At 46.3% G+C, this 15348-nt stretch overlaps 1 protein-coding gene across 2 annotated transcripts in view; it reads left to right on the forward strand.

Annotated features, from left to right (window-relative positions):
• Positions 1–643: 643 nt before the first annotated feature.
• The window catches only part of TRIM36 (tripartite motif containing 36), an 80471-nt gene continuing 65766 nt past the window's right edge, over positions 644–15348 (forward strand). For both annotated transcript variants that reach the window (XM_018559857.1, XM_018559858.1), the window contains exon 1: positions 644–1019. In XM_018559857.1, the coding sequence (XP_018415359.1) occupies positions 954–1019 (66 nt within the window). In that variant the 5' untranslated portion in view covers positions 644–953. The remainder of the gene's footprint in view (positions 1020–15348) is intronic.

The raw sequence follows: 15348 nt of genomic DNA on the forward strand, positions 1-15348 counted from the left end.
ACAAGGTGAAAAGAATCAGAATTTCAAATAACCTTTTATAAGGTCAAGTAGGGATGATCAGCAGAAGCCATAACTCTCCAGAAGTCAAACAGGCCTCTGAAATACCTTGATCTCTGCCCTGTGGACATAAGAACACTTGTGTTTGTCTTTCCCTGCTAGAAGTGACACACACTGAGCCCGCGCTCCCAGCCTGTGTACTCCTGGAGGGATCAGAAGAGGGATCTGTCACCCTGCTAGAAGTGACACACACTGACCCCGTGCTCCCAGCCTGTGTACTCCTGGAGGGGTCTGTCACCCTGCTAGAAGTGACACACACTGACCCTGCTCTCCCAGCCTGTGTACTCCTGGAGTAGGGTTGCCACCTGTCCAGAATTCACCCGGACAGTCCGGGTTTTGAATGCTGTGTCCGGGTTTCAGCTGCCATGAAACCCGGACACCTCATTCAAAAATAAAAGGTGGCAACCCTATCCTGGAGGGATCAGTCACCCTGCTAGAAGTGACACACACTGACCCTGCACTTCCAGCCTGCGTACTCCTGGAGGGATCAGAGGAGGGATCTGTCACCCTGCAAGAAGTGACACACACTGACCCCGCGCTCCCAGCCTGTGCACTCCTGGAGGGATCAGAGGAGGGATCGGTCACCCTGCTAGAAGTGACACACACTGACCCTGCACTTCCAGCCTGTGTACTCCTAGAGGGATCAGAGGAGGGATCTGTCACCTGAGGCGGGGCTCATCTTTGCATATCTTGGGTTGCTTGCTCTCATCAAATTTTCACAACATAAACACATGAAATGTATTCTTGTCCTTTTTCCATGAGCTCAGCCTGGTTGCAGCAATCAGGATCTGGGCAGGTCTCCCTGTGAGCTCTGATCCTCACCATCATCCTTCATGAAAGTTGGCTGCAGCTGTTCAGGACATCCATCCATGTGCTGACTGCTCCTGGGACTCTGCATGATGAATGGATCGGAAGAAATCCATCACTTTGGCTTCATTGTGGATACCATCTCGACCAGCCAGGTAAGGGATCAGAATAATATGAGAATGGGAAGATAGCGGAGAGTGATAATTGCCTGGATATGATCAGATCAGAGCTCTGTGGTGCTCCCGGTACACAGAATGGGATCTTTGTCATGGACTGTGGGGATCTCAGTGCCAACTGTCATCATCTTGTATCCTCTCAGCAAGTCATCTGAACTAGGAAAAACTGAGTGTCCATTGTGAATGTGTCTGCTACAGTGCATAATACTTGTGTTTGATGGTAAATGATACTTGGGTGTAATGATCAGATTTGATGAGTGTCATTTCTAATCTGTATTATTATAATAATGGTGTTTTGAATGGATGACATGCTTGGTTCACGTTGGCCATGATTTTCGTAGCAGTGTGCTTTCAGATGACAGACACGTCCCATGTGCTCTCATACATCCTGGATCATTGTGTGTCCACACCAGAGCTGTACAGGATTCTATAACAATATATTGTCTCATCTACAGTACACATTGTAACATTTTAAGGTCACACATTACAATCTGATTGTACAATAGATCTGAAAGGTATGTAGTGCAAGGGCCCGGCTGATTGGATATAAAACAATTGGATAGATTAGGTTATGTTACATAGGTAAGGTAGATATTAAGCTGGCAATACACTGAGCGAATTTCAGCTGGTTCTTGTCTGCTACCTCCCATCTGACATCATAGATTAAAGATCCCAAAATTGTCATCCGAACAGCACCAGCATCCATAAGATGCATGCATGTTCAGTCGGTAGGGAAGGCGGTTGGGTTGCCACCCGTCTGGTTTTCACCCGGACAGTCCGGTTTTGGAGTCTTGTGCTCGACTGTCCAGCCAGAGGACACTGTGACAGATGCGATCTCAGGAAGCTGCATCTGCCTGAATCCAGATCTTCCTCTGAGCTGCACCTGTCATTGCCTTCTCCTCCTCACTGACACCGTGCTGTCCACCTGCAGACCCCTGGTGAGACACCATAGCCCGCCCAGCCCTTGTGAGAGCCCGCACAGCCCATCTGAGAGCCCGCACAGGCCACCGGGAGACCTCAGGGCACCAACCCAGAACAACACAGAGTATGTAGCTTCATAATATTTTGTATTGCTGTATAATGTATTGCTGGGATTTGTAGTCCTCTATAGACAGTCTCCTTACTCCCTCCCCTGGCTGTCTCTTCTTGCACTTTCTCCTGGCTGCCTCTCCTCGCTCTCTCCTCTATATTCTATAAACAAAATTTTAAAATGTTTTGCGCAAAGCGCTAGAGCAGTGGTTCTCAACCTGTGGGTCGCGACCCAAAAGTGGGTCACAATCCACTGTTGAGGAGGTCACCACATGCTTTGTGCTGAGCTAGGTGAGAGGCTCCTCAGCCACCTCACGAGCAGCAGTGTCAGTTCTCTGGCCGTGCCGCTAGATGGCGCTGCAGCACCTGCAGCCGAGGAGGATCATAGAGAGGGGAGCGGGCGGGAGTGAGGGGAGTTGAATGCTGGCTTGACCACCAGAGAGCCCCACTGGCCACCAGAGAGCCCCATTGACCGCAAGAGAGCCCCACTGAGCTCACATGAGCTACACTGGCCACCCGAGAGCCCACACAGATACTAGTATTGGTGCATTCCTAAATTTTACCATTGGGGGGGTCACCACAACCTGCCAAATGTTACCAAGGGGTCCCAGCCCTAGAAAGGTGGAGAACCACTGCGCTAGAGTGTTCAGGTTTTACTTGAAGAAAAGGTGGCAACCCTAGCCGGCTGTCAGAATACAATAGCCACAGCAGGAGATTCTACCACCCAAGCTGTGCAGTGTGAATGGAAAAATCTGTGAATTTTCCCCCATTCCTGAAAGCTGAACAAAAAAAATATAACAGTGTATACCCAGCTTAAGCTTTATTGTATACATTACAACCCTAAAAGAGATTGCACAATCAAATTGTAATGTATGTGGTGAGCTTACAGTTGATTGTACCAGGATTGTACGGTCAGATTGTAGCGTTTATGGTGAGCCTTACAGGTCATGTCATTGTGTCAGCCATATGTTTGGGGCAGCTGTCTGTCCTTAATGCTTGTTTATGGGCACCTGTAGAGACTGGTAAACTGTTGTGTTCATTGTTAAGTGTGTATGTAGTCGAATTTATGTTTAGTTTAAACTCCTGGTTCTCAGCTGGTGGGTCGTGACCCCATGTTCGGTGGGTTGCTGCATGCCTTCCACTGCACTGAGTGCAGCGTTGTCAGTTCTCATGCCGAGTGGCCATTCAAAATATGCTGCCTGGCGTAGAGTGTCACCCTGAGGTGGGGTGGGCTGGGGGTATAGCCGTAAGGGAGCTCCATTCATACCTGCATTGCTTACAGCTCCCTCGCGTGGCTGGAATGATGTCACAGTCTGGCTCCCGGCACCTCTACAGGGAGTTCAAGGGAGCCGTACAAATAATGCACATATTGATGGAGCTCCGTCACAGCACAGCAGCCCACACTGAACCCCTACATTTTTCTGGGTGTGTGTATGTGTGTGTGAGGATGTCTGCGAGTGTGTGAGATTGTGTTTGTTGTTGTGCGTGTCTGTCAGTGTTTTAATGGCAAACTACCGTACAATCACACCTACTGTTTGGTCTGGTGCTGGAGGTGCATTGCGTTGCCATTAATTTGAATGGCACCCCAAACACTCCTCCCGCCCAGAGTTTGATCGCTTGCACTGGCCTATGCGGTACGGCAATGCCATGCGTTCCAGTGCGCTGCGACTTGAGTCGCGACATAATGACCAAGGACAAATGTGAGTCCTAAGGTTATACAAGGTTGAAAGTCATTGGTTTAAACCCTAGTCAGTTTAATTTGTGTGATGTAGAGAGGAAATGAGAATCTTACCAATTCAATTTTGGATTTCCCATGACTTGTGTGACAATGGTCACTTCCAGGGGGCCACACAAGAGCAGCGCATTGTCATGTGTCAAATTAGGCAGCTCATTCAAAATAAACCGGCTGTAACACACCTCAATGCCTGAAAATTTCAGACCTGCTGCATTTTTTGCAACATACTGCAATGCACATTGAAGAGAAAGTTGGAGTCATCATTGGTGTCAGTGGCTGCAATAATAACCCCCCGCATTGGTGGCAGTTACCAAAACAATCACTCCCAGCATTGGTGTCATTGACCACAATAATAACCCCAGCTTTGGTGTCAGTTACCAAAACAACTGTATGAATCAGGCGTGGGGGGATGACAGCCGCCGACAGACAGACCCAATCTCAGAAGCAAGTTGCTGGAAGACTGCTCAGGTAAGCCTGCACTTTCCCACACATGGTGCTCTATAAATGTATTGCTGGGATTTGTATTCTTCTATAGCTGATGGTACATTGTGCTGTACTGTATATTATACAGAGCAATCTACCATCAGCTATAGAGGAATGCAAATCCCAGCAATACATTATACGCTGTTGTATGTTGGATTTGTATTCCTCTATAGCTGGTGATATTCTGCATTGCGCTGTATAGAGGACTACAAATCCCAGCAATAGTACATTATATAGCGCAATGCAGAATACCACCAGTTATAATGTTCTATGGCTGGGATTTGTTGTATTCCTCTGTAGCTGGTGGTATTCTGCATTGCGCTGTATAGAGGACTACAAATCCCAGCAATAGTACATTATATAGCGCAATGCAGAATACCACCAGTTATAATGTTCTATGGCTGGGATTTGTTGTATTCCTCTGTAGCTGGTGGTATTCTGTATTGTGCTGTATAATGTATTTTTTGCTGGGATTTGTAGTCCTCTATAGCCGGTGACATTCTGCATTGATTGCTGTATGTTACACTTTTCATTTCACTATATTGCACACCAGACTTTTTTTTTTTTTTACTTCCACCGCTCCAAGCTTGCTCCTGTGATGGACTACAATCTCAATACAAACTAGTAGTCCATCACTGGAGCCATTTTTTTATCCGATTAATCAAACTCAATAATCGGCTAACTAATCGATTTTTAAAATAATCGTTAGCTGCAGCTTACATTATAGCCAATGGCAATGCATGGACAAAGCATTGAAAACACACTAAAAATGCAATAATGCATTTTGCAAGTCTCATGTCCATTTTTCTTATGTTCTTGCAGAAGGAAAAGGCATGTAAAATGCACACAATGACCGTTTAACCGTATTCTCTGCTGCTATTGGCTATGTAGAAGCAGCTCTGGATCGAGAGAACCCATTCATCCTGATAGGACAGCATGTGCTCTGGTTGATTCAGCTGGGGGTGGCCGAGGGGAGTGAATTGGAGTGCTGGAACTATACAGCAAGTGTCGGATGGATCCCAGTGGCCACGCACTTCCTGTGGACAGTGGCTAAGGGCGTGTTCACACCATCTCCAGACCAGAACATTTTTTTGTCTGGTCCAAAAACGCATACCCATTCATTCCTATGGTAAAAAGCAAGGCTGGTTTACACCGTTGAGTTCAGTTTCAGAACATTTAAAAATAAGCACTGCATGCACTATTGTTTCTGGTCTGGAACACAACTAAATGCATGTAAATGCATGCAAACACACCAGAACGCACTAGGAAATCAATTTAAAAAAGCACCGGAACGCATAAAAAACACACACACACCTGCATTTCCATAAACGCATCCAGATCTGGTCTGGAGATGGTGAACAAGCCCTAGGACAATATATTTTTCAACAGTGCATGGTCACTGGACACTTTTGGCACTCAGCTGCTATAGGGCAGCCAAGACTTCCACTGCGCACACACAACGCAAGCCTACAAGGTGAGTGTGAGGCTTTCCCTCTCACTTTATAGGTTTGGTTTTTTTTATTACTGGTATGATGTATTCCTCAAAGAGGTGGGACAAATCTGCGGATTCCCATTTCAGCAAAGGATGGATTGATCGGTTTTTTTTATTTTAAATTTGTGTTGCTCTCTGTGTTCCTGTTGAGATTTCCCATCATTTCCTGTTCCAGTGACACCCTGTCCAATACAAGATGTCACTGAGACAGGAAAGTTGTCACACATACTGTACAAAGAGTCACTTTGACAGGAAAGTTGTCACATATGCAAGGCGAGTAATTTTCCCAAAAGGAAGACAGAAACCGATAATAATATAATAGAGTTTTACTAGAAAAGGTGTTTTGCTGTCTGTGTCTCTGCTGATACTATATGAAATATCTGATGGGCCAGGTGTCTTAATACAGGGAGGTGCTTGGTGAAGCATTTTCTGTCTTCTATTTGAATAAATGCTTACTGCAGTATCTGGGCGTATTTAGCACTGCAGTTCCAGTAACCCTTTCTCTGCTGGAACTTTTTGTTTTCATTTTGTGCACACATATGTAGCACTAACCCCTGAAGCCACTGTTTGGGCAATGGTGCCTGGAGGTGAGGATTCGATCCGCTGCTCATAGTAAGCTGGGTCAAAGCACAGTCCCTTGGCACTTTCTATTATCTGTGAGCTCTCCACCTGATTTTTCTCGATGCGCTCTGAGGGTTCTTCCTCCACTATCTCTCTGGTGTCTCCCCCTCCTCGATGCTCTGCACTACAGGTGTCCCCCTCTAGTTCTGGCTGAGGGGATCTTATCTCCGATCCCCCTCCACTTGCAATTCCAGAAGTTTCACCTTCCCGCTGAAATAGGTCTCCAAACGAGCTGGCCGATGTACCAAGTGTCTTTGGCTTTCTGATCAGGGCCCTTTGACCCCGGGAATAGCTGATTCTACTCTGCCGCTTGGGTGGACGAGCTGTCGCTGTTGTCAGCATCAATATGTCTGGTACTGGTTGTAATTTGAGGCCGATATCTCTCAGCTGCTAGTCTGCTGAACTCATTTGCTTTCATGCATTGTCCCATGTGCCAGTCCACCCTGAGGATGCTTGGAGGTTGGTCAGAAGGAGGTAGGTCCATTAGAAAATCTCTGCAGTGGTCACAGCTACTCCGTGCTCTAATGGTGGCGGTAAGTTTCCCAAACTTTCCGCAGGTGAGTGCCCCGTGCTTGGTTCCTTGTATGCTAATGCTGCACAGCGCCAAACTGCCTCTGGGAGCCATCCTCACTTCTGTGTCAGTCAGGTAGTCCCGGGCTTCAGCTTTCCAGTCAAAGGGCTCCGGTACACTGGGTCTGGTAGGCTTGGATACAGCTAAACATCCGAACAATCTGTAGTACGCCATCTTGTTTCCACTCTCCCTCGCTCCACGTGGGTCGTCCTCCCCAGCAGAATGCTCACGTGTACACAAGCCAGTAGCTCCACCTTCTTATCACTGTTCTGGCGCCAGTGCTTCCTGACAGAAAGTCTCCTGCACAGGTAACTCTCTGATTGCTGGCAAAAAGTGACTGAGTGCCAGAAATTACTCTCTCTTGCAAAAAATATGGCTCTTTCACAGCAAAAATACTCTGCAATGGTCTTTCGTTGTGTTTTCCAAAAAGACAGTCCACAGAAATACTTGAAAATCTGCAATTGGTCGGTTGCTATGGGCAATGGCAGCATAAACTAGGCTAGGAGAATGCCAGACGAGAAATTCTAATGTGTAGCACTTATCCCGAAGGAGTTGCTGGAATAAATTAGGGTTCTCCTACCTGTTTAGCAGTTACAGGCCCTTTTCCCTGGGCTCCAGCAATACCGACACTTCTAGGATAGAATAGGCTCAAGTTGTAGGGACTTTTTTTAGTATATATTGCTCAGTAATAACTCAGGAGAGAGGTTTAGGGTTGCAGGATATCCAGAGAACAACACTGGAGGACAGTGTCTTCACTAGTAGCAACAGGTCCTTTGAGAGCGACCAGCCAGGAAAAGTCTATGACTGAGAGTGCAGTCACAGTACTTGTACTGACTTCTTCTCTTCTACATAGTACCTGAGTCAAGGGTGAGGGATCTCTTACAGCGTTCAGACGGCAGCTCTCACCAGCTCCTCTGTGACACTCCTCAGTAAGCAGATTCTTCCACCAGCCCAGCTTTCTTCAGATCCCTTTCCAGTAGCATCTTAGCCCCAACACATGCCACATGCTGAGGCCTAGACTAGATATCTTGCAGCATACAGACTTCCTCCCAGGGAGAGGCCCCAGGGGAAAGAGCGAGTTCTGAAAGGTGTTCCCAAATATTTATCACCTTCCTCCAGCCATACCTCTGAGTGAGCCAGCTCAGGTATTGGTCAGAGTCAGATGCATATTCATAATCTGGCAATTAATCCTCATACACTGTATGCTGAGTGTTCTTGGTATCATTTTATACAGCAGGCGATTGCTATTTCTGTACAAGCGATCCGGCTTCTGTACAGGCGCCGGATGGTTTGTACAGTGCGGCGCTGTGTTGTCCCCTCCTAACCTTCTTGCGCCGCCGGCTTCCCCGGGCCCGGGACCAGCACAGCGGGTCTGCCCTGACAGATCGGAGGGAGATCAGCAGGCTTCTAGCCGCTGACCTCTCCTCTGATCACTGGACCTGGAAGTGATGTGTATTACATCACTTCCAGTGTCACTGTGTACATTCTCCGGCTCTTAGAGCCAGGAGAAGAAGCTGGTGAAGCAGAAGACATTTGGGGTATTGTAGTTTTTTGCGGTTTCACGGGCGCACACAATTTTAAGGCTTGACATGTTTTTGTTTGAGTATTATATTCTGTCTCTGTGCACTAAATTTGATTTGAGTGGATTTTATCCTACAAATACTGGTTTGATAAACATTGTGCAAATACCTTTTTATTCTACAGGGCCTCTGATTTTAGAAAATATATCATTGTTTGAGGGTTTGAATCTGTTTTCTAGCCCAAAATTCAGATTTTATTGTGTGTGCAAATATTACGAAAGTTGCTCTGCACAGCAAGTGGTTAATACTGCTTTAAGCTCCATCTAGTGGCTATAAGGTATTAATTACATTTCATTTGACCTGAAAAGAAACTGCCCGCCAAGGGGAATGGTACTATGATTTGTTTATAAATAGACACCTATAGGTTTTAAATGTGATGCATTATCATATACTTTAATGATTACCCAGTCCTCCAAATAAATGTTTAAATTGGCTACATCACTTACAAATACATGATTCTGCATAGCAACCCCATGGACATCTTCCAGGTTTTTGTTGTGATCCCACAAAACCACGTTTAGGGTGCCATTCAAATGAATGGCAACATAATGCACCTCCTGCACTAACGCATAGTAGGTGCATTACACGGTACCGTGCAATTAATGCCCCGGTGTGAACGGGTCTTAAAAAAGAAAGAAAACTTATTTCCTACTCTAATAAAGAAAAGCATTTTTATTTCTGTGTTGCTGTTGGAGAGTTTCTCAAATTTCCTGTCTGGTAAAATGTTTTCAGCATGACACAAAGGGGTGTAATTATAAACACTTAGAACGATATTCACAAAGCTGCCGAATAACCCAGCGAAAGTGAAGTGAGTCGAAAAACTTCTGGCTTGTATGGCTGATTTCATCGGCTGCCTCCGGCTGCACTTCGGAGCCTAAGTGCAAAAGGACTTTAACTCAGCCAATCCAACATTTGGATCGGCTGAGCCAAAGCTTTGGCAGCTCACTCGCTGCCGTTCGCCCCTATTCTCATAGGGGTCGAATGGCAGTGAGTGAATAACCGAATGCCGCCGACCAGCATTCGGCTTGCTACCGAGCAGAATAGCAAATAGTAAAAAAGGTAGAAAAAAAAAAGTTGAACAAATATTTTATAAAATGTAAATAAATATTACATTTAAACAAAAAACAATTGGGCAGAGCTAGCAGTGACAGCTGACTCCGCCCAATTGTTTCCTATTGGCCGGCACCTGCTAGAGTCTTCTAGCAGGTCCCGGCCAATGAATAACAACTAGGCGGAGCTGGCCAGCTCCACCCAGTTGTTATTGTTTAATGACAGATCAGCATCACCGGGTCATTTGGGGACGCTGATCTGTCATTACAACTGGGCTGAGCCAGCCGTGAGGTCATGGCTGGCTCCGCCAAGCTGTCATTTGCGGGGCGAAAGGCAGGCTTTCAGCCAACCGTTCGCCCCGCATCGGGTGTCACTTCGGCTCAGTCGACCCAAAGCCTTCGGCAGCTGTATGGGCTATTGTAAATAGCCCGTACAGCAGCCCTTCGATTCGACTGAACCGAAGGGCTCCGGCGGCCGAAGAGGGCCGAAAGATCAGCCGAAGCTGCGGCTGGATCCTTCGGCTCTTTTGTAAATAACCCCCTTATTTTCTTTGCTCCTCGGCTCCATCTAGTGGTCATAAGTTGGTGCAAATATAACTGTCAGTCTCCACAAAATAAATAAATACACCCCACAGTGAGGGTAAATCTCTTCATCAGAGCCCCAGATAGCAGTGAAAAATCTGACATGGGTTCTAAACCAGCTTCACTCTATCCAAAACTTTACTTTTCTCCACTTTAACCTCCTGTGGGACAGCTACTGTACATAAACAGCCGGTCCACTGCCCTATTTTTCTGAGATGTACAGGTGCTTGCCTAGTGCACGCAGAAGCCGCTTCTCCTGCTGTTATTAGAGAGTATCCACTTCAGGCATAGAACCGATTGGACCAGCTCTGTGCCTTGTGATCAATGTGATTGGTTATCACAGTGATCACATGGCAATGTTTACATTGCTAAGCCTTCTCTTTACTCATACAAAAGAAGCACCAGAGAGTAAAGGAAGTAATGAATTGATGAGCCATTATTTCATTAGTTCCTGGTGAAAAAAAGTTGCAGCAGCAGCAACAAAAATAAAGTTTGTAATAATATTTAACCCGTTCACCCCCACCCTCGTTTTTCTGTGTATGTCATTTCCACTCTGTGAACCTTTGTATTACCCCTTCACCTCAGCCTCCCTCTGTGTTGGACCTCTACATTTATTATATCTAGTGCACCAGGGCTGTAGCTACCATGGGGCGAGTGAGGCACTCGCCTCAGGCTCCGCTGAGAGGGGGCGCAGCCAGGGCTGGGTTGGCTGTGCCCCCTCGACCCTGTTGCCATGGCGAGCACAGGGTGCCATTGGCAAAAGGGGCACCAGGCGGCCAACACAGTCCCGGCTCGGCAGGAAGAAGAGGAGCGGCACAGGCTCCAGCTTCTCCTCAGATACCCGCTGCTCTCCCCCGCTGTATGGGCAGAGGACTCTGTGTCTTCAATCTCTTTTTCTATTTCAAAAGGGAAATGTCAGGGGTCTGTTTAGACCCCTAATATTTCCCCAAAGCCCCCCAACAGTAAAAAATAAATAATAATAAAAGATAAATAATAAAAAAAAACACCCTTCACCCCCCTCACACACTCATGCACACTTATTACTAGACATGTGCAAAGACTAAAAATTTGCTTCGGACAAAATGAATGGAAACTAAAAATGTTTTAATTGGTTTCGTCAAACGATCAGCGCTGCGCCACCATCCTGGAGGCGGGCGCGCGTGACGTCGCATACCGCATACGTCTGTTGGGGGGCACAATTTTCTGTTCTTACCTCGGGCGCAAAAGGAGCTAGCTACGGCTCTGTAGTGCACCATTACCAAGCTCTCTGTTTTAACCCCCTCAATACCGGCATATTTCTTAGTTTCCCAAAAATTGTGGCAAAAAAATCAGATCACCGTAGGGTTTGCACTTTCCACAGAGGGGTCATTTTGGGTTTTTTGGTACATCCTGGCATTTATTATTGTTCAATCAGTAGGCTGTGAGCGTGTTCTTTAACAGTGCTGCTACAGGGAAGGAGTACGACCTGGCTGTGTTGTCTGGCAGGGAAGCCCAGTTTACTAAACAGAATCCTTTATCTAGTAAAACAGTTTACATATGTATGTATATGTATTTATATTTATGTAATCTGCTTTACCAGCCAAAGGATTTTTAATTATGTATTCAGCCGCTTACCTGGAGTTCAGCTTTAATGTCCAACCTCTATGCACTGTAGTCATTACCTGGTACAATGAGTGTTGTTATTTAGCTTACTGTGTGAACAGCAGTTCTGAGAACAGGAGACACCATGCCATCATTCTCTATGGCTATAAGGCCTGGTTCACACCTTGGCGTTTTTGAACATTCGAAAAAACGCCTTCAAAATACCCAACACAAGAAATCCCATGATGTCGGAGAAATCCCATGATGGCCCCAGTTCACACCTGAGCAGCAAAATGCCAAACGCAGATAAAAGGATATGTTTGCAACTCGTTTTCCTCCCATATATGTCAATGGAAATGGCAGGAAATGCGCAAAAGAATAGAGAAAAAAAGTGTTTGGTACCCTGGAGCTCCGATATACCATATATATCCCTTTGTATTAATTGAAAATGCGCAAAAGAACCATGTTGCACATTTTCGAGCGTAAACATGTGCAAAACGCGCATAAATGTCAAAAGAAGCTAGCTGAGCCCAAAACACGCAAAAAACAATGATGCCTTTGTGTGAACAGTGCCTTACAGCATAGGTCAGAACAGTGAGATGCTACAAACATCAGATCTCAGGTCTGTGTTCACCTATTTATATGATGAGAAGTATGGGACTTATTTCTTTTTAACTGTAATTCTCCTATAGACTTTGACTAAGGTTTTCATCGCCTACACTGTGAGAACAAATATGTAGAACAGGAAATATTATAATGTCCTTGAAAGAACTAAAGGTCTCATTTTGAAGTGGTCATCATGCATACAAATTGACTCTCTCGTCTTCCTCTCATTGATTGTTAGAGCATCCACTGATGTTATTTTTCTCATCAAAGTTTAATGAATCTATTGTCCTGGGAGCAGAGTAATGTGGATGTCTTGGCAGAGATCCCTGGAAAGTCTTTCTTCTTTCTTTTCAATCCCAATGGCTCAGAAACATGGTTGAAACTTTACATCAGCTTCCATTTTTGGGGAATAAGGGATCAGTTTTTCTCTCGGAAACATATAGCATACATCTAGTGGTGTATTCTGGTTTTGTGCTACCCTAGGCAAGACTAAACTCGTCAATCGCTGGATACAGCACGCACGCTATTAACGTAGTGGGACACTCTAGTTGTGCCGCTGCAATACCCACCTTCTCCATTCTTGGCTTGATGGGCTCTCTAGTTCTGCAGCTACAATACCCATTCTCTCCTGCCCAGGCATACTGTGTTAGTCTCTAGTTCTGCAGCTACAGTACTCATTTTCTGCCCCGGCATCTCTAGTTCTGCAGCTACAATACCCATCCTCTCCTGCCCAGGCATACTGTGTTAGTCTCTAGTTCTGCAGCTACAGTACCCATTTTCTGCCCCGGCATCTCTAGTTCTGCAGCTACAATACCCATCCTCTCCTGCCCAGGCATACTGTGTTAGTCTCTAGTTCTGCAGCTACAGTACCCATCCTTTCCTGCCCAGGCATACTGTGTTAGTCTCTAGTTCTGCAGCTACAGTACTCATCCTTTCCTGCCCAGGCATACTGTGTTAGTCTCTAGTTCTGCAGCTACAGTACTCATTTTCTGCCCCGGCATCTCTAGTTCTGCAGCTACAATACCCATCCTCTCCTGCACTGAAATGCTGTGCTAGTCTCTAGTTCTGCAGCTACAACAACAATCTTCTGCCTAAATATGTTGGGCCCTCTAGTTTTGCAGCTACCCATCTTCTGCCTTGGCCATTGGGCTCTGTAGCTCTACCCTCACCCCGTTCTAGACACATAACCCAGCACGGAGCTCACAGACTCCCCACCACAGAGGTGCCGATAAGCATGATGACCATCTGCAACTCAGCCCCGGCAATCCTGTGAAAGCTCCTCCACTGCCTAAAGAGATTCGGGTGTCCATGCCCATGGGGGTCCAGCGCACAAACTGCCATTGAATCCAGATGAGGGCCACGCACGCCAATACATTGCACAGCACGGTGACCAGGATGAGGAAGGAGCTGAAGCCGGCATACATGTAAGAGTAGGTGGCATAGGTGGACACTTTGGTCCCCCAGTCCAAGAAGCACCAGGTCCAAGGCACAAGGTTATAATATAATTTTTCTTCTCCCCCCGTATCTTGCCTCCCCCCTGAAAAGTGCCGCCCAAGGCAAATGCGTAGTTTGCCTTGCGGTAGATACGCCCCTGCATACGTCACACCTGTACAAGCGTTCCTAAAATCATCAAGCCAACAAGCATTAGCGTAAATATTTCCCACCTTATACAGTAGCCACATATATAGTTCTCACCTCCTAGAGTGGTCAAATAGAAAGCTCCCCCTTCAGCATCCATATACACTGCCTCTCCCCTACAGGAGCCATATATACATTTCTAGACCCTATATTTCCACAGTAGCTGTAATTTATGGCTCTAGTGCATGTGTGGGCAACTCCAGCCCTCCAGCTGCAGTGGAACTACATATCCCATGAGACATTGCAAGACTCTGACAGCCAAAGGCATGACTCCCAAAGGCAGATGCATGATGGGATTCGTAGTTAAAGAACAGCTGGAGGGGTGGAATTGCCCACCTCTGCTCTAGTGGGTATCATTGGTAGTACGGAGTTCAGTGTCTCCCATTATGTGTTAAAGCCGATTATAAAGCAGTCCACACAGACCTATGTCTCAAATGTGGGACCTGATACCCAAGTGCTTTGCACTATGTGTCTTATGGTAGCATCCTCGTCATGACACAGACCTGGGTAGTATACATCGGTTACCCATTTGAAGAGTAGGTCTCCTCTGGGTTCCACCTTAAAGGTAAAACAAATGAAATCTGCAACACATCATACCTGTATTATGTTATGGTGTCTGGCCCCACCTAGTACACTGTATGTTGCTGAGGCAGTATGAATGGTGGACTAATTACACCACCCAGTACTGATAGAGATCATGTGATGTCATAGTCAATATTCATTGTATTGCATGTCCCTGAATGTTATAAATAGCAATCAAAAGACAAGACATATGACACAATTATATGCCACAATTGCAGTATTCCATGGGCATAAAATAATTGAAAATAATTACTGTGCAGCTAACTGTAAGTGCACTGCAATCTTAAAATTAGCTTCAAGATACAGTGCATAATGTCAGGGTCCTAACTAGGGTGAGGCGAGTGAGGGTGGAGGTGGAAGCGCTGTCACTTCAGGATGGCCAAGCGGTGAGGAGAGAGAGAGAGCGGCTCGGCCATGATCTGACAGCCAGAGACTCTCTGTCTCACCGCTCGGCCTTCCTAAAGTGACAGCGCTCCTCATACGGTCCCAACCCCCCGCCACCTTCAGCGCTCCCTCTCCTGTGCAGCTCTGTGCGTGGCTCAGGATGGAGAGATGGAGGATCGGTAAATATGTGTATTATTTACCGACCCTTTGTGCAGAGCAAACACTGGAGTAATCAGGTGATCACTCCAATGTTTTTAAATAACTGGGGACACATAGTACTATGTGTCCTCAGTTATGAATGAACAGGAAGTCCCACTGCTGCATTCTGCTTCATCCTGTAGGCAGGGCACATGACGTCACATATGACTGTGTGGG

The sequence above is a fragment of the Nanorana parkeri genome, unplaced genomic scaffold (genome assembly GCF_000935625.1).
Source record: "Nanorana parkeri isolate BGI_ZX_2015 unplaced genomic scaffold, ASM93562v1 scaffold417, whole genome shotgun sequence".
NCBI classification, from domain to species: domain Eukaryota; kingdom Metazoa; phylum Chordata; class Amphibia; order Anura; family Dicroglossidae; genus Nanorana; species Nanorana parkeri.